This window comes from Salmo salar, chromosome 12 (assembly GCF_965601325.2).
Source record: "Salmo salar chromosome 12, fSalSal1, whole genome shotgun sequence".
Taxonomy (NCBI): Eukaryota; Metazoa; Chordata; class Actinopteri; order Salmoniformes; family Salmonidae; genus Salmo; species Salmo salar.
Genome location: NC_138302.1, coordinates 2,115,001 through 2,135,567, shown reverse-complemented (window position 1 = coordinate 2,135,567; position 20,567 = coordinate 2,115,001). Strand labels below are relative to the sequence as shown.

The 20,567-nt window shown below is 34.3% G+C and overlaps 1 protein-coding gene across 4 annotated transcripts in view; it reads left to right on the top strand.

The window, feature by feature from the left end:
- Window positions 1–20,567, top strand: part of LOC106592062 (uncharacterized) — a 219,507-nt gene that overhangs the window by 37,639 nt on the left and 161,301 nt on the right. For all 4 annotated transcript variants that reach the window (XM_082958449.1, XM_045690477.2, XM_082958448.1 and 1 more), the window contains exon 2: window positions 18,304–18,355. In XM_082958449.1, the coding sequence (XP_082814575.1) occupies window positions 18,304–18,355 (52 nt within the window). The remainder of the gene's footprint in view (window positions 1–18,303; window positions 18,356–20,567) is intronic.

Below are 20,567 nucleotides of genomic sequence, written 5' to 3'. Positions count from 1 at the left end.
AGATAGGTGATACAGTGATACAGTAATACAGTATGTATGTATATAGGTGATACAGTGATACAGTATGTATGTAGATAGGTGATACAGTGATACAGTATGTATGTAGATGGGTGATACAGTAATACAGTAATACAGTATGTATGTAGATAGGTGATACAGTGATACAGTGATATAGTATGTATGTAGATAGGTTATACAGTGATACAGTATGTATGTAGATAGGTGATACAGTATGTATGTAGATAGGTGATACAGTGATACAGTAATACAGTATGTATGAAGATAGGTGATACAGTAATACAGTGTTACAGTATGTATGTAGATGGGTGATACAGTAATACAGTAATAAAGTATGTATGTAGATAGGTGATACAGTATGTATGTAGATAGGTGATACAGTAATACAGTATGTATGTAGATAGGTGATACAGTAATACAGTATGTATGTAGATAGGTGACACAGTAATACAGTAATACAGTATGTATGTAGATAGGTGATACAGTATGTATGTAGATAGGAGATACAGTAATACAGTATGTATGTAGATAGGTGATACAGTAATACAGTATGTATGTAGATAGGTGACACAGTAATACAGTAATACAGTATGTATGTAGATAGGAGATACAGTAATACAGTAATACAGTATGTATGTAGATAGGTGATACAGTATGTATGTAGATAGGAGATACAGTAATACAGTATGTATGTAGATAGGTGATACAGTGATACAGTAATACAGTATGTATGTAGATAGGTGATACAGTAATACAGTATGTATGTAGATAGGTGATACAGTATGTATGTAGATAGGAGATACAGTAATACAGTATGTATGTAGATAGGTGATACAGTGATACAGTAATACAGTATGTATGTTTATAGGTGATACAGTAATACAGTATGTATGTAGATAGGTGATACAGTAATACAGTATGTATGTAGATAGGAGATACAGTAATACAGTATGTATGTAGATAGGTGATACAGTGATACAGTAATACAGTATGTATGAAGATAGGTGATACAGTAATACAGTGTTACAGTATGTATGTAGATAGGTGATACAGTGATACAGTAATACAGTATGTATGTATATAGGTGATACAGTGATACAGTATGTATGTAGATAGGTGATACAGTGATACAGTATGTATGTAGATGGGTGATACAGTAATACAGTAATACAGTATGTATGTAGATAGGTGATACAGTGATACAGTGATATAGTATGTATGTAGATAGGTTATACAGTGATACAGTATGTATGTAGATAGGTGATACAGTATGTATGTAGATAGGTGATACAGTGATACAGTAATACAGTATGTATGAAGATAGGTGATACAGTAATACAGTGTTACAGTATGTATGTAGATGGGTGATACAGTAATACAGTAATAAAGTATGTATGTAGATAGGTGATACAGTATGTATGTAGATAGGTGATACAGTAATACAGTATGTATGTAGATAGGTGATACAGTAATACAGTATGTATGTAGATAGGTGACACAGTAATACAGTAATACAGTATGTATGTAGATAGGTGATACAGTATGTATGTAGATAGGAGATACAGTAATACAGTATGTATGTAGATAGGTGATACAGTAATACAGTATGTATGTAGATAGGTGATACAGTAATACAGTATGTATGTAGATAGGTGATACAGTAATACAGTATGTATGTAGATAGGTGATACAGTAATGCAGTATGTATGTAGATAGGTGATACAGTGATACAGTATGTATGTAGATAGATGATACAGTATGTATGTAGCTAGGTGATACAGTGATACAGTATTTATGTAGATAGGTTATACAGTATGTATGTAGATAGGTGATACAGTAATACAGTGATACAGTATGTATGTTGATAGGTGACACAGTGATACAGTATGTATGTAGATAGGTGATACAGTAATACAGTATGTATGTAGATAGGTGATACAGTAATACAGTATTACAGTATGTATGTAGATAGGTGATACAGTAATACAGTATGTATGTAGATAGGTGACACAGTAATACAGTAATACCGTATGTATGTAGATAGGTGATACAGTATGTATGTAGATAGGAGATACAGTAATACAGTATGTATGTAGATAGGTGATACAGTGATACAGTAATACAGTATGTATGTAGATAGGTGATACAGTGATACAGTATGTATGTAGATGGGTGATACAGTAATACAGTATGTATGTAGATAGGTGATACAGTATGTATGTAGATAGGTGATACAGTGATACAGTATGTATGTAGATAGGTGATACAGTAATATAGTATTTATGTAGATAGGTTATACAGTGATACAGTATGTATGTAGATAGGTGATACAGTATGTATGTAGATAGGTGATACAGTAATACAGTATGTATGTAGATAGGTGATACAGTAATACAGTATGTATGTAGATAGGTGATACAGTAATGCAGTATGTATGTAGATAGGTGATACAGTGATACAGTATGTATGTAGATAGATGATACAGTATGTATGTAGCTAGGTGATACAGTGATACAGTATTTATGTAGATAGGTTATACAGTATGTATGTACATAGGTGATACAGTAATACAGTGATACAGTATGTATGTAGATAGGTGATACAGTGATACAGTATGTATGTAGATAGGTGATACAGTAATACAGTATGTATGTAGATAGGTGATACAGTAATGCAGTATGTATGTAGATAGGTGATACAGTGATACAGTATGTATGTAGATAGATGATACAGTATGTATGTAGCTAGGTGATACAGTGATACAGTATTTATGTAGATAGGTTATACAGTATGTATGTAGATAGGTGATACAGTAATACAGTGATACAGTATGTATGTTGATAGGTGACACAGTGATACAGTATGTATGTAGATAGGTGATACAGTAATACAGTATGTATGTAGATAGGTGATACAGTAATACAGTAATACAGTATGTATGTAGATAGGTGATACAGTAATACAGTATGTATGTAGATAGGTGACACAGTAATACAGTAATACCGTATGTATGTAGATAGGTGATACAGTATGTATGTAGATAGGAGATACAGTAATACAGTATGTATGTAGATAGGTGATACAGTAATACAGTATGTATGTAGATAGGTGATACAGTATGTATGTAGATAGGTGATACAGTGATACAGTATGTATGTAGATAGGTGATACAGTAATATAGTATGTATGTAGATAGGTTATACAGTGATACAGTATGTATGTAGATAGGTGATACAGTATGTATGTAGATAGGTGATACAGTGATACAGTAATACAGTATGTATGTAGATAGGTGTTACAGTAATACAGTATGTATGTAGATAGGTGATACAGTAATGCAGTATGTATGTAGATAGGTGATACAGTGATACAGTATGTATGTAGATAGATGATACAGTATGTATGTAGCTAGGTGATACAGTGATACAGTATTTATGTAGATAGGTTATACAGTATGTATGTACATAGGTGATACAGTGATACAGTATGTATGTAGATAGGTGATACAGTGATACAGTATGTATGTAGATAGGTGATACAGTGATACAGTATGTATGTAGATAGGTGATACAGTGATACAGTTGTACAGTATGTATGTAGATAGGTGATACAGTAATACAGTATGTATGTAGATAGGTGACACAGTAATACAGTAATACAGTATGTATGTAGATAGGTGATAGAGTATGTATGTAGATAGGAGATACAGTAATACAGTATGTATGTAGATAGGTGATACAGTGATACAGTAATACAGTATGTATGTAGATAGGTGATACAGTAATACAGTATGTATGTAGATAGGTGACACAGTAATACAGTAATACAGTATGTATGTAGATAGGTGATAGAGTATGTATGTAGATAGGAGATACAGTAATACAGTATGTATGTAGATAGGTGATACAGTGATACAGTAATACAGTATGTATGTAGATAGGTGATACAGTAATACAGTATGTATGTAGATAGGTGATACAGTAATACAGTATGTATGTAGATAGGTGATACAGTAATACAGTATGTATGTAGATAGGTGATACAGTAATACAGTAATACAGTATGTATGTAGATAGGTGATACAGTGATACAGTATGTATGTAGATAGGAGATACAGTAATACAGTATGTATGTAGATAGGTGATACAGTAATACAGTATGTATGTAGATAGGTGATACAGTGATACAGTATGTATGTAGATAGGAGATACAGTAATACAGTATGTATGTAGATAGGTGATACAGTGATACAGTAATACAGTATGTATGTAGATAGGTGATACAGTAATACAGTATGTATGTAGATAGGTGATACAGTAATACAGTATGTATGTAGATAGGTGATACAGTAATACAGTAATACAGTATGTATGTAGATAGGTGATACAGTGATACAGTATGTATGTAGATAGGAGATACAGTAATACAGTATGTATGTAGATAGGTGATACAGTGATACAGTAATACAGTATGTATGTAGATAGGTGATACAGTAATACAGTATGTATGTAGATAGGTGATACAGTAATACAGTATGTATGTAGATAGGTGATACAGTAATACAGTAATACAGTATGTATGTAGATAGGTGATACAGTATGTATGTAGATAGGAGATACAGTAATACAGTATGTATGTAGATAGGTGATACAGTAATACAGTATGTATGTAGATAGGTGATACAGTGATACAGTATGTATGTAGATAGGAGATACAGTAATACAGTATGTATGTAGATAGGTGATACAGTGATACAGTAATACAGTATGTATGTAGATAGGTGATACAGTAATACAGTATGTATGTAGATAGGTGATACAGTAATACAGTAATACAGTATGTATGTAGATAGGTGATACAGTGATACAGTATGTATGTAGATAGGAGATACAGTAATACAGTATGTATGTAGATAGGTGATACAGTAATACAGTATGTATGTAGATAGGTGATACAGTAATACAGTATGTATGTAGATAGGTGATACAGTAATACAGTATGTATGTAGATAGGTGATACAGTAATACAGTAATACAGTATGTATGTAGATAGGTGATACAGTGATACAGTATGTATGTAGATAGGAGATACAGTAATACAGTATGTATGTAGATAAGTGATACAGTAATACAGTATGTATGTAGATAGGTGATACAGTAATACAGTATGTATGTAGATAGGTGATACAGTAATACAGTATGTATGTAGATAGGTGATACAGTAATACAGTAATACAGTATGTATGTAGATAGGTGATACAGTGATACAGTATGTATGTAGATAGGAGATACAGTAATACAGTATGTATGTAGATAGGTGATACAGTGATACAGTAATACAGTATGTATGTAGATAGGTGATACAGTAATACAGTATGTATGTAGATAGGTGATACAGTAATACAGTATGTATGTAGATAGGGTACGATACAGTAATACAGTATGTATGTAGTATAGGTGATACAGTGATACAGTATGTATGTAGATAGGTGATACAGTGATACAGTATGTATGTAGATGGGTGATACAGTAATACAGTAATACAGTATGTATGTAGATAGGTGATACAGTGATACAGTGATATAGTATGTATGTAGATAGGTTATACAGTGATACAGTATGTATGTAGATAGGTGATACAGTATGTATGTAGATAGGTGATACAGTAATACAGTATGTATGAAGATAGGTGATACAGTAATACAGTGTTACAGTATGTATGTAGATGGGTGATACAGTAATACAGTAATAAAGTATGTATGTAGATAGGTGATACAGTATGTATGTAGATAGGTGATACAGTAATACAGTATGTATGTAGATAGGTGATACAGTAATACAGTATGTATGTAGATAGGTGACACAGTAATACAGTAATACAGTATGTATGTAGATAGGTGATACAGTATGTATGTAGATAGGAGATACATTAATACAGTATGTATGTAGATAGGTGATACAGTGATACAGTAATACAGTATGTATGTAGATAGGTGATACAGTAATACAGTAGGTATGTAGATAGGTGATACAGTAATACAGTATGTATGTAGATAGGTGATACAGTAATGCAGTATGTATGTAGATAGGTGATACAGTGATACAGTATGTATGTAGATAGATGATACAGTATGTATGTAGCTAGGTGATACAGTGATACAGTATTTATGTAGATAGGTTATACAGTATGTATGTAGATAGGTGATACAGTAATACAGTGATACAGTATGTATGTTGATAGGTGACACAGTGATACAGTATGTATGTAGATAGGTGATACAGTAATACAGTATGTATGTAGATAGGTGATACAGTAATACAGTAATACAGTATGTATGTAGATAGGTGATACAGTAATACAGTATGTATGTAGATAGGTGACACAGTAATACAGTAATACCGTATGTATGTAGATAGGTGATACAGTATGTATGTAGATAGGAGATACAGTAATACAGTATGTATGTAGATAGGTGATACAGTGATACAGTAATACAGTATGTATGTAGATAGGTGATACTTTAATACAGTATGTATGTAGATAGGTGATACAGTAATACAGTATGTATGTAGATAGGTGATACAGTATGTATGTAGATAGGTGATACAGTGATACAGTATGTATGTAGATAGGTGATACAGTAATATAGTATGTATGTAGATAGGTTATACAGTGATACAGTATGTATGTAGATAGGTGATACAGTATGTATGTAGATAGGTGATACAGTGATACAGTAATACAGTATGTATGTAGATAGGTGATACAGTAATACAGTATGTATGTAGATAGGTGATACAGTAATGCAGTATGTATGTAGATAGGTGATACAGTGATACAGTATGTATGTAGATAGATGATACAGTATGTATGTAGCTAGGTGATACAGTGATACAGTATTTATGTAGATAGGAGATACAGTAATACAGTATGTATGTAGATAGGTGATACAGTAATACAGTATGTATGTAGATAGGTGATACAGTAATACAGTATGTATGTAGATAGGTGATACAGTAATACAGTATGTATGTAGATAGGTGATACAGTAATACAGTAATACAGTATGTATGTAGATAGGTGATACAGTGATACAGTATGTATGTAGATAGGAGATACAGTAATACAGTATGTATGTAGATAAGTGATACAGTAATACAGTATGTATGTAGATAGGTGATACAGTAATACAGTATGTATGTAGATAGGTGATACAGTAATACAGTATGTATGTAGATAGGTGATACAGTAATACAGTAATACAGTATGTATGTAGATAGGTGATACAGTGATACAGTATGTATGTAGATAGGAGATACAGTAATACAGTATGTATGTAGATAGGTGATACAGTGATACAGTAATACAGTATGTATGTAGATAGGTGATACAGTAATACAGTATGTATGTAGATAGGTGATACAGTAATACAGTATGTATGTAGATAGGAGATACAGTAATACAGTATGTATGTATATAGGTGATACAGTGATACAGTATGTATGTAGAGTAGGTGATACAGTGATACAGTATGTATGTAGATGGGTGATACAGTAATACAGTAATACAGTATGTATGTAGATAGGTGATACAGTGATACAGTGATATAGTATGTATGTAGATAGGTTATACAGTGATACAGTATGTATGTAGATAGGTGATACAGTATGTATGTAGATAGGTGATACAGTGATACAGTAATACAGTATGTATGAAGATAGGTGATACAGTAATACAGTGTTACAGTATGTATGTAGATGGGTGATACAGTAATACAGTAATAAAGTATGTATGTAGATAGGTGATACAGTATGTATGTAGATAGGTGATACAGTAATACAGTATGTATGTAGATAGGTGATACAGTAATACAGTATGTATGTAGATAGGTGACACAGTAATACAGTAATACAGTATGTATGTAGATAGGTGATACAGTATGTATGTAGATAGGAGATACAGTAATACAGTATGTATGTAGATAGGTGATACAGTAATACAGTATGTATGTAGATAGGTGATACAGTAATACAGTATGTATGTAGATAGGTGATACAGTAATACAGTATGTATGTAGATAGGTGATACAGTAATGCAGTATGTATGTAGATAGGTGATACAGTGATACAGTATGTATGTAGATAGATGATACAGTATGTATGTAGCTAGGTGATACAGTGATACAGTATTTATGTAGATAGGTTATACAGTATGTATGTAGATAGGTGATACAGTAATACAGTGATACAGTATGTATGTTGATAGGTGACACAGTGATACAGTATGTATGTAGATAGGTGATACAGTAATACAGTATGTATGTAGATAGGTGATACAGTAATACAGTAATACAGTATGTATGTAGATAGGTGATACAGTAATACAGTATGTATGTAGATAGGTGACACAGTAATACCGTATGTTTGTAGATAGGTGATACAGTATGTATGTAGATAGGAGATACAGTAATACAGTATGTATGTAGATAGGTGATACAGTGATACAGTAATACAGTATGTATGTAGATAGGTGATACTTTAATACAGTATGTATGTAGATAGGTGATACAGTAATACAGTATGTATGTAGATAGGTGATACAGTATGTATGTAGATAGGTGATACAGTGATACAGTATGTATGTAGATAGGTGATACAGTAATATAGTATGTATGTAGATAGGTTATACAGTGATACAGTATGTATGTAGATAGGTGATACAGTATGTATGTAGATAGGTGATACAGTGATACAGTAATACAGTATGTATGTAGATAGGTGATACAGTAATACAGTATGTATGTAGATAGGTGATACAGTAATGCAGTATGTATGTAGATAGGTGATACAGTGATACAGTATGTATGTAGATAGATGATACAGTATGTATGTAGCTAGGTGATACAGTGATACAGTATTTATGTAGATAGGTTATACAGTATGTATGTACATAGGTGATACAGTAATACAGTGATACAGTATGTATGTAGATAGGTGATACAGTGATACAGTATGTATGTAGATAGGTGATACAGTGATACAGTATGTATGTAGATAGGTGATACAGTGATACAGTTGTACAGTATGTATGTAGATAGGTGATACAGTAATACAGTATGTATGTAGATAGGTGATACAGTGATACAGTATGTATGTAGATAGGTGATACAGTAATACAGTAATACAGTATGTATGTAGATAGGTGATACAGTAATACAGTATGTATGTAGATAGGTGACACAGTAATACAGTAATACAGTATGTATGTAGATAGGTGATAGAGTATGTATGTAGATAGGAGATACAGTAATACAGTATGTATGTAGATAGGTGATACAGTGATACAGTAATACAGTATGTATGTAGATAGGTGATACAGTAATACAGTATGTATGTAGATAGGTGACACAGTAATACAGTAATACAGTATGTATGTAGATAGGTGATAGAGTATGTATGTAGATAGGAGATACAGTAATACAGTATGTATGTAGATAGGTGATACAGTGATACAGTAATACAGTATGTATGTAGATAGGTGATACAGTAATACAGTATGTATGTAGATAGGTGATACAGTAATACAGTATGTATGTAGATAGGTGATACAGTAATACAGTATGTATGTAGATAGGTGATACAGTAATACAGTAATACAGTATGTATGTAGATAGGTGATACAGTGATACAGTATGTATGTAGATAGGAGATACAGTAATACAGTATGTATGTAGATAGGTGATACAGTAATACAGTATGTATGTAGATAGGTGATACAGTGATACAGTATGTATGTAGATAGGAGATACAGTAATACAGTATGTATGTAGATAGGTGATACAGTGATACAGTAATACAGTATGTATGTAGATAGGTGATACAGTAATACAGTATGTATGTAGATAGGTGATACAGTAATACAGTAGGTGATAGGGCAGTAATACAGTAATACAGTATGTATGTAGATAGGTGATACAGTGATACAGTATGTATGTAGATAGGAGATACAGTAATACAGTATGTATGTAGATAGGTGATACAGTGATACAGTATGTATGTAGATAGGTGATACAGTGATACAGTTGTACAGTATGTAAGTAGATAGGTGATACAGTAATACAGTATGTATGTAGATAGGTGATACAGTGATACAGTATGTATGTAGATAGGTGATACAGTAATACAGTAATACAGTATGTATGTAGATAGGTGATACAGTAATACAGTATGTATGTAGATAGGTGACACAGTAATACAGTAATACAGTATGTATGTAGATAGGTGATAGAGTATGTATGTAGATAGGAGATACAGTAATACAGTATGTATGTAGATAGGTGATACAGTGATACAGTAATACAGTATGTATGTAGATAGGTGATACAGTAATACAGTATGTATGTAGATAGGTGACACAGTAATACAGTAATACAGTATGTATGTAGATAGGTGATAGAGTATGTATGTAGATAGGAGATACAGTAATACAGTATGTATGTAGATAGGTGATACAGTGATACAGTAATACAGTATGTATGTAGATAGGTGATACAGTAATACAGTATGTATGTAGATAGGTGATACAGTAATACAGTATGTATGTAGATAGGTGATACAGTAATACAGTATGTATGTAGATAGGTGATACAGTAATACAGTAATACAGTATGTATGTAAATAGGTGATACAGTGATACAGTATGTATGTAGATAGGAGATACAGTAATACAGTATGTATGTAGATAGGTGATACAGTAATACAGTATGTATGTAGATAGGTGATACAGTGATACAGTATGTATGTAGATAGGAGATACAGTAATACAGTATGTATGTAGATAGGTGATACAGTGATACAGTAATACAGTATGTATGTAGATAGGTGATACAGTAATACAGTATGTATGTAGATAGGTGATACAGTAATACAGTATGTATGTAGATAGGTGATACAGTAATACAGTATGTATGTAGATAGGTGATACAGTGATACAGTATGTATGTAGATAGGAGATACAGTAATACAGTATGTATGTAGATAGGTGATACAGTGATACAGTAATACAGTATGTATGTAGATAGGTGATACAGTAATACAGTATGTATGTAGATAGGTGATACAGTATGTATGTAGATAGGTGATACAGTAATACAGTAATACAGTATGTATGTAGATAGGTGATACAGTAATACAGTATGTATGTAGATAGGTGACACAGTAATACAGTAATACAGTATGTATGTAGATAGGTGATAGAGTATGTATGTAGATAGGAGATACAGTAATACAGTATGTATGTAGATAGGTGATACAGTGATACAGTAATACAGTATGTATGTAGATAGGTGATACAGTAATACAGTATGTATGTAGATAGGTGATACAGTAATACAGTATGTATGTAGATAGGTGATACAGTAATACAGTATGTATGTAGATAGGTGATACAGTAATACAGTAATACAGTATGTATGTAGATAGGTGATACAGTAATACAGTATTTATGTAGATAGGTGATACAGTAATACAGTATGTATGTAGATAGGTGATACAGTAATACAGTATGTATGTAGATAGGTGATACAGTAATACAGTATGTATGTAGATAGGTGATACAGTAATACAGTATGTATGTAGATAGGTGATACAGTAATGCAGTATGTATGTAGATAGGTGATACAGTGATACAGTATGTATGTAGATAGATGATACAGTATGTATGTAGCTAGGTGATACAGTGATACAGTATTTATGTAGATAGGTTATACAGTATGTATGTAGATAGGTGATACAGTAATACAGTGATACAGTATGTATGTTGATAGGTGACACAGTGATACAGTATGTATGTAGATAGGTGATACAGTAATACAGTATGTATGTAGATAGGTGATACAGTAATACAGTAATACAGTATGTATGTAGATAGGTGATACAGTAATACAGTATGTATGTAGATAGGTGACACAGTAATACAGTAATACCGTATGTATGTAGATAGGTGATACAGTATGTATGTAGATAGGTGATACAGTAATACAGTATGTATGTAGATAGGTGATACAGTAATGCAGTATGTATGTAGATAGGTGATACAGTGATACAGTATGTATGTAGATAGATGATACAGTATGTATGTAGCTAGGTGATACAGTGATACAGTATTTATGTAGATAGGTTATACAGTATGTATGTAGATAGGTGATACAGTAATACAGTGATACAGTATGTATGTTGATAGGTGACACAGTGATACAGTATGTATGTAGATAGGTGATACAGTAATACAGTATGTATGTAGATAGGTGATACAGTAATACAGTAATACAGTATGTATGTAGATAGGTGATACAGTAATACAGTATGTATGTAGATAGGTGACACAGTAATACAGTAATTCCGTATGTATGTAGATAGGTGATACAGTATGTATGTAGATAGGAGATACAGTAATACAGTATGTATGTAGATAGGTGATACAGTGATACAGTAATACAGTATGTATGTAGATAGGTGATACAGTAATACAGTATGTATGTAGATAGGTGATACAGTAATACAGTATGTATGTAGATAGGTGTCGATACAGTATGTATGTAGATAGGTGATACAGTAATACAGTATGTATGTAGATAGGTGATACAGTGATACAGTATGTATGTAGATAGGAGATACAGTAATACAGTATGTATGTAGATAGGTGATACAGTGATACAGTAATACAGTATGTATGTAGATAGGTGATACAGTAATACAGTATGTATGTAGATAGGTGATACAGTAATACAGTATGTATGTAGATAGGTGATACAGTAATACAGTATGTATGTAGATAGGTGATACAGTAATGCAGTATGTATGTAGATAGGTGATACAGTGATACAGTATGTATGTAGATAGATGATACAGTATGTATGTAGCTAGGTGATACAGTGATACAGTATTTATGTAGATAGGTTATACAGTATGTATGTAGATAGGTGATACAGTAATACAGTGATACAGTATGTATGTTGATAGGTGACACAGTGATACAGTATGTATGTAGATAGGTGATACAGTAATACAGTATGTATGTAGATAGGTGATACAGTAATACAGTAATACAGTATGTATGTAGATAGGTGATACAGTAATACAGTATGTATGTAGATAGGTGACACAGTAATACAGTAATTCCGTATGTATGTAGATAGGTGATACAGTATGTATGTAGATAGGAGATACAGTAATACAGTATGTATGTAGATAGGTGATACAGTGATACAGTATGTATGTAGATAGGTGATACAGTAATACAGTATGTATGTAGATAGGTGATACAGTAATACAGTATGTATGTAGATAGGTGATACAGTATGTATGTAGATAGGTGATACAGTGATACAGTATGTATGAAGATAGGTGATACAGTAATACGGTATGTATGTAGATAGGTGATACAGTATGTATGTAGATAGGTGATACAGTGATACAGTAATACAGTATGTATTTAGATAGGTGATACAGTAATACAGTATGTATGTAGATAGGTGATACAGTAATGCAGTATGTATGTAGATAGGTGATACAGTGATACAGTATGTATGTAGATAGAAGATACAGTATGTATGTAGCTAGGTGATACAGTGATACAGTATTTATGTAGATAGGTTATACAGTATGTATGTATATAGGTGATACAGTAATACAGTGATACAGTATGTATGTAGATAGGTGATACAGTGATACAGTATGTATGTAGATAGGTGATACAGTGATACAGTATGTATGTAGATAGGTGATACAGTGATACAGTTGTACAGTATGTATGTAGATAGGTGATACAGTAATACAGTATGTATGTAGATAGGTGATACAGTGATACAGTATGTATGTAGATAGGTGATACAGTAATACAGTAATACAGTATGTATGTAGATAGGTGATACAGTAATACAGTATGTATGTAGATAGGTGACACAGTAATACAGTAATACAGTATGTATGTAGATAGGTGATAGAGTATGTATGTAGATAGGAGATACAGTAATACAGTATGTATGTAGATAGGTGATACAGTGATACAGTAATACAGTATGTATGTAGATAGGTGATACAGTAATACAGTATGTATGTAGATAGTTGACACAGTAATACAGTAATACAGTATGTATGTAGATAGGTGATAGAGTATGTATGTAGATAGGAGATACAGTAATACAGTATGTATGTAGATAGGTGATACAGTGATACAGTAATACAGTATGTATGTAGATAGGTGATACAGTGATACAGTATGTATGTAGATAGGTGATACAGTAATACAGTATGTATGTAGATAGGTGATACAGTAATACAGTATGTATGTAGATAGGTGATACAGTAATACAGTAATACAGTTTGTATGTAGATAGGTGATACAGTGATACAGTATGTATGTAGATAGGAGATACAGTAATACAGTATGTATGTAGATAGGTGATACAGTAATACAGTATGTATGTAGATAGGTGATACAGTGATACAGTATGTATGTAGATAGGAGATACAGTAATACAGTATGTATGTAGATAGGTGATACAGTGATACAGTAATACAGTATGTATGTAGATAGGTGATACAGTAATACAGTATGTATGTAGATAGGTGATACAGTAATACAGTATGTATGTAGATAGGTGATACAGTAATACAGTATGTATGTAGATAGGTGATACAGTAATACAGTATGTATGTAGATAGGTGATACAGTGATACAGTAATACAGTATGTATGTAGATAGGTGATACAGTAATACAGTATGTATGTAGATAGGTGATACAGTAATACAGTATGTATGTAGATAGGTGATACAGTAATACAGTAATACAGTATGTATGTAGATAGGTGATACAGTGATACAGTATGTATGTAGATAGGAGATACAGTAATACAGTATGTATGTAGATAGGTGATACAGTGATACAGTAATACAGTATGTATGTAGATAGGTGATACAGTAATACAGTATGTATGTAGATAGGTGATACAGTAATACAGTATGTATGTAGATAGGTGATACAGTAATACAGTAATACAGTATGTATGTAGATAGGTGATACAGTAATACAGTATGTATGTAGATAGGTGACACAGTAATACAGTAATACAGTATGTATGTAGATAGGTGATAGAGTATGTATGTAGATAGGAGATACAGTAATACAGTATGTATGTAGATAGGTGATACAGTGATACAGTAATACAGTATGTATGTAGATAGGTGATACAGTAATACAGTATGTATGTAGATAGGTGATACAGTAATACAGTATGTATGTAGATAGGTGATACAGTAATACAGTATGTATGTAGATAGGTGATACAGTAATACAGTAATACAGTATGTATGTAGATAGGTGATACAGTGATACAGTATGTATGTAGATAGGAGATACAGTAATACAGTATGTATGTAGATAGGTGATACAGTAATACAGTATGTATGTAGATAGGTGATACAGTGATACAGTATGCATGTAGATAGGAGATACAGTAATACAGTATGTATGTAGATAGGTGATACAGTGATACAGTAATACAGTATGTATGTAGATAGGTGATACAGTAATACAGTATGTATGTAGATAGGTGATACAGTAATACTGTATGTATGTAGATAGGTGATACAGTAATACAGTATGTATGTAGATAGGTGATACAGTGATACAGTATGTATGTAGATAGGAGATACAGTAATACAGTATGTATGTAGATAGGTGATACAGTGATACAGTAATACAGTATGTATGTAGATAGGTGATACAGTAATACAGTATGTATGTAGATAGGTGATACAGTAATACAGTATGTATGTAGATAGGTGATACAGTAATACAGTAATACAGTATGTATGTAGATAGGTGATACAGTGATACAGTATGTATGTAGATAGGAGATACAGTAATACAGTATGTATGTAGATAGGTGATACAGTGATACAGTAATACAGTATGTATGTAGATAGGTGATACAGTAATACAGTATGTATGTAGATAGGTGATACAGTAATACAGTATGTATGTAGATAGGTGATACAGTAATACAGTAATACAGTATGTATGTAGATAGGTGATACAGTGATACAGTATGTATGTAGATAGGAGATACAGTAATACAGTATGTATGTAGATAGGTGATACAGTGATACAGTATGTATGTAGATAGGAGATACAGTAATACAGTATGTATGTAGATAGGTGATACAGTAATACAGTATGTATGTAGATAGGTGATACAGTGATACAGTATGTATGTAGATAGGAGATACAGTAATACAGTATGTATGTAGATAGGTGATACAGTGATACAGTAATACAGTATGTATGTAGATAGGTGATACAGTAATACAGTATGTATGTAGATAGGTGATACAGTAATACAGTATGTATGTAGATAGGTGATACAGTAATACAGTAATACAGTATGTATGTAGATAGGTGATACAGTGATACAGTATGTATGTAGATAGTAGATACAGTAATACAGTATGTATGTAGATAGGTGATACAGTGATACAGTAATACAGTATGTATGTAGATAGGTGATACAGTAATACAGTATGTATGTAGATAGGTGATACAGTAATACAGTATGTATGTAGATAGGTGATACAGTAATACAGTAATACAGTATGTATGTAGATAGGTGATACAGTGATACAGTATGTATGTAGATAGGAGATACAGTAATACAGTATGTATGTAGATAGGTGATACAGTGATACAGTAATACAGTATGTATGTAGATAGGTGATACAGTATGTATGTAGATAGGTGATACAGTAATACAGTATGTATGTAGATAGGAGATACAGTAATACAGTATGTATGTAGATAGGTGATACAGTGATACAGTAATACAGTATGTATGTAGATAGGTGATACAGTAATACAGTATGTATGTAGATAGGTGATACAGTAATACAGTATGTATGTAGATAGGTGACACAGTAATACAGTAATACAGTATGTATGTAGATAGGTGATACAGTAATACAGTATGTATGTAGATAGGTGATACAGTAATACAGTATGTATGTAGATAGGTGACACAGTAATACAGTATGTATGTAGATAGGTGATACAGTAATACAGTATGTATGTAGATAGGTGATACAGTAATACAGTATGTATGTAGATAGGTGATACAGTATGTATGTTGCTAGGTGATACAGTAATACAGTATATATATATAGATAGGTGACACAGTAATACAGTATGTATGTTAAGATTAAGGTGGTTTACCTGGGTGGACAGGTAGGGTACCTGGATGGACAGTTGGTGTTCCTGGGTGGACAGGCGGTGTTCCTGGGTGGACAGGTAGGGTACCTGGGTGGGCAGGTGCTGTACCTGGGTGGACAGGTGATGGTCCTGGGTGGACATTTATGTGTACCTGGGTGGACAGGTGGTATTCCTGGGTGGACAGGTGGTGTACCTGGGTGGACTGGTGGTGTTCCTGGGTGGACAGGTGGTGTACCTGGGTGGACAGGTAGAGTACCTGGGTGGACAGGTGGGGTACCTGGGTGGACAGGTGTTTTTCCTGGGTGGACAGGTAGGTTCCTGGGTGGACAGGCGGGTGTTCCTGGGTGGACAGGTGGTGTACCTGGGTGGACAGGTGGTGTTCCTGGGTGGACAGGTTGTGTTCCTGGGTGGACAGGTTGTGTTCCTGGGTGGACAGGTGAGGTACCTGCGTGGACAGGTGTTGTACCTGGGTGGACAGGTGTTGTACCTGGGTGGACAGGTGTGTACCTGGGTAGACAGGTGGTGTACCTGGGTGGACTGGTGGTGTTCCTGGGTGGACAGGTGGTGTACCTGGGTGGACAGGTAGAGTACCTGGGTGGACAGGTGGGGTACCTGGGTGGACAGGTGTTTTTCCTGGGTGGACAGGTAGGTTCCTGGGTGGACAGGCGGGTGTTCCTGGGTGGACAGGTGGTGTACCTGGGTGGACAGGTGGTGTTCCTGGGTGGACAGGTTGTGTTCCTGGGTGGACAGGTGAGGTACCTGCGTGGACAGGTGTTGTACCTGGGTGGACAGGTGTTGTACCTGGGTGGACAGGTGTGTACCTGGGTAGACAGGTGGTGTACCTGGGTGGACAGGTGGTGTTTAAGGGTGGACAGGTAGTGTTCCTGGATGGACAGTTGGTGTACCTGGGTGGACAGGTGTGGTACCTGGGTGGACAGGTCGTGTTCCTGGATGGACAGGTGGTGTACCTGAGTGGACAGGTGAGCCAGGGTACCTGACGTCTCTATCTTTGTGTGTTTCAGAGTTGCTGGGAACAGCCAAGAGGGTCAATGTTAACTTCCAGGACGCAGACGGGTAAGTGACATCACAGTCTATATACACAGTCTATACACAGTCTATACACACAGTCAATATACACAGTCTATACACACAGTCTATATACACAGTCTATATACCTATATACACAGTCTATACACAGTCTACACACAGTCTATACACAATCTATACACACAGTCTATACACACAGTCTATATACACAGTCTATAGACAGTATATGCACAGTCCATACACAGTCTATACACACCATCTATTCACACGGTCTATACACACGGTCTACACACACAGTCTGTAGACATAGTCCATACACAGTCTATACACACGGTCTATTCACCGTCTATAATCACAGTCTATACACATGTAGGTCTATGTTATTGTTATGGGTCCTACAGTAGGTCTATGTTGTTGTTAGGGGAAGTTATATGTCCTGCAGTAGGTCTATGTTGTTGTTAGGTGAAGTTATGGGTCCTACAGTAGGTCTATGTTATTGTTATGGGTCCTACAGTAGGTCTATGTTATTGTTAGGGGAAGTTATGGGTCCTACAGTAGGTCTATGTTATTGTTCGTTGAAGTTATGGGTTTGTAAGTCTATGTTGTTGTTAGGTGAAGTTATGGGTCCTACAGTAGGTCTATGTTATTGTTAGGTGAAGTTATGGGTCCTACAGTAGGTCTATGTTGTTGTTAGGTGAAGTTATGGGTCCTACAGTAGGTCTATGTTGTTGTTAGGTGAAGTTTTGGGTCCTACAGTAGGTCTATGTTGTTGGTAGGGGAAGTTATGGGTCCTACAGTAGGTCTATGTTATTGTTCGTTGAAGTTATGGGTTTGTAAGTCTATGTTGTTGTTAGGTGAAGTTATGGGTCCTACAGTAGGTCTATGTTATTGTTAGGTGAAGTTATGGGTCCTACAGTAGGTCTATGTTGTTGTTAGGTGAAGTTATGGGTCCTACAGTAGGTCTATGTTGTTGATAGGTGAAGTTATGGGTCCTACAGTAGGTCTGTTAGGTGAAGTTATGGGTCCGACAGTAGGTCTATGTTATTGTTAGGTGAAGTTATGGGTCCTACAGTAGGTCTATGTTGTTGTTAGGTGAAGTTATGGGTCCAAAAGTAGGTCTATGTTATTGTTATGGGTCTTACAGTAGGTATATGTTATTGTTATGGGTCCTACAGTAGGTCTATGTTGTTGTTAGGTGACGTTATGGGTCCTCCAGTAGGTCTATGTTGTTGTTAGGTGAAGTTTTGGGTCCTACAGTAGGTCTATGTTGTTGTTAGGGGAAGTTATGGGTCGTACAGTAGGTCTATGTTATTGTTCGTTGAAGTTATGGGTTTGTAAGTCTATGTTGTTGTTAGGTGAAGTTATGGGTCCTACAGTATGTCTATGTTATTGTTAGGTGAAGTTATGGGTCCTACAGTAGGTCTATGTTGTTGTTAGGTGAAGTTATGGGTCCTACAGTAGGTCTATGTTGTTGATAGGTGAAGTTATGGGTCCTACAGTAGGTCTGTTAGGTGAAGTTATGGGTCCGACAGTAGGTCTATGTTATTGTTAGGTGAAGTTATGGGTCCTACAGTAGGTCTATGTTGTTGTTAGGTGAAGTTATGGGTCCAAAAGTAGGTCTATGTTATTGTTAGGTGAAGTTATGGGTCCTACAGTAGGTCTATGTTATTGTTATGGGTCTTACAGTAGGTATATGTTATTGTTATGGGTCCTACAGTAGGTATATGTTGTTGTTAGGTGACGTTATGGGTCCTCCAGTAGGTCTATGTTGTTGTTAGGTGAAGTTATGGGTCCTACAGTAGGTCTATGTTGTTGTTAGGTGAAGTTATGGGTCCTACAGTAGGTCTATGTTATTGTTATGGGTCCTACAGTAGGTCTATGTTGTTGTTAGGTGAAGTTATGGGTCCTACAGTAGGTCTGTTAGGTGAAGTTATGGGTCCTACAGTAGGTCTGTGTTGTTGTTATGTGAAGTTATGGGTCCTACAGTAGGTCTATGTTATTGTTAGGTGAGGTTATGGGTCCTACAGTAGGTCTATGTTGTTGTTAGGTGAAGTTATGGGCCAATTTATCTATATACACTGTCTATAAACAAAGTATATTTACACATTCTATAAACACAGTCTATACACAGTCCATATACACAGTCTATACACAGTCTATAAACACACTCTATACACAGTCTATTAACAGTCTATAAACAGTCTATACTATACACACAGTTTATACACACAGTGTATAC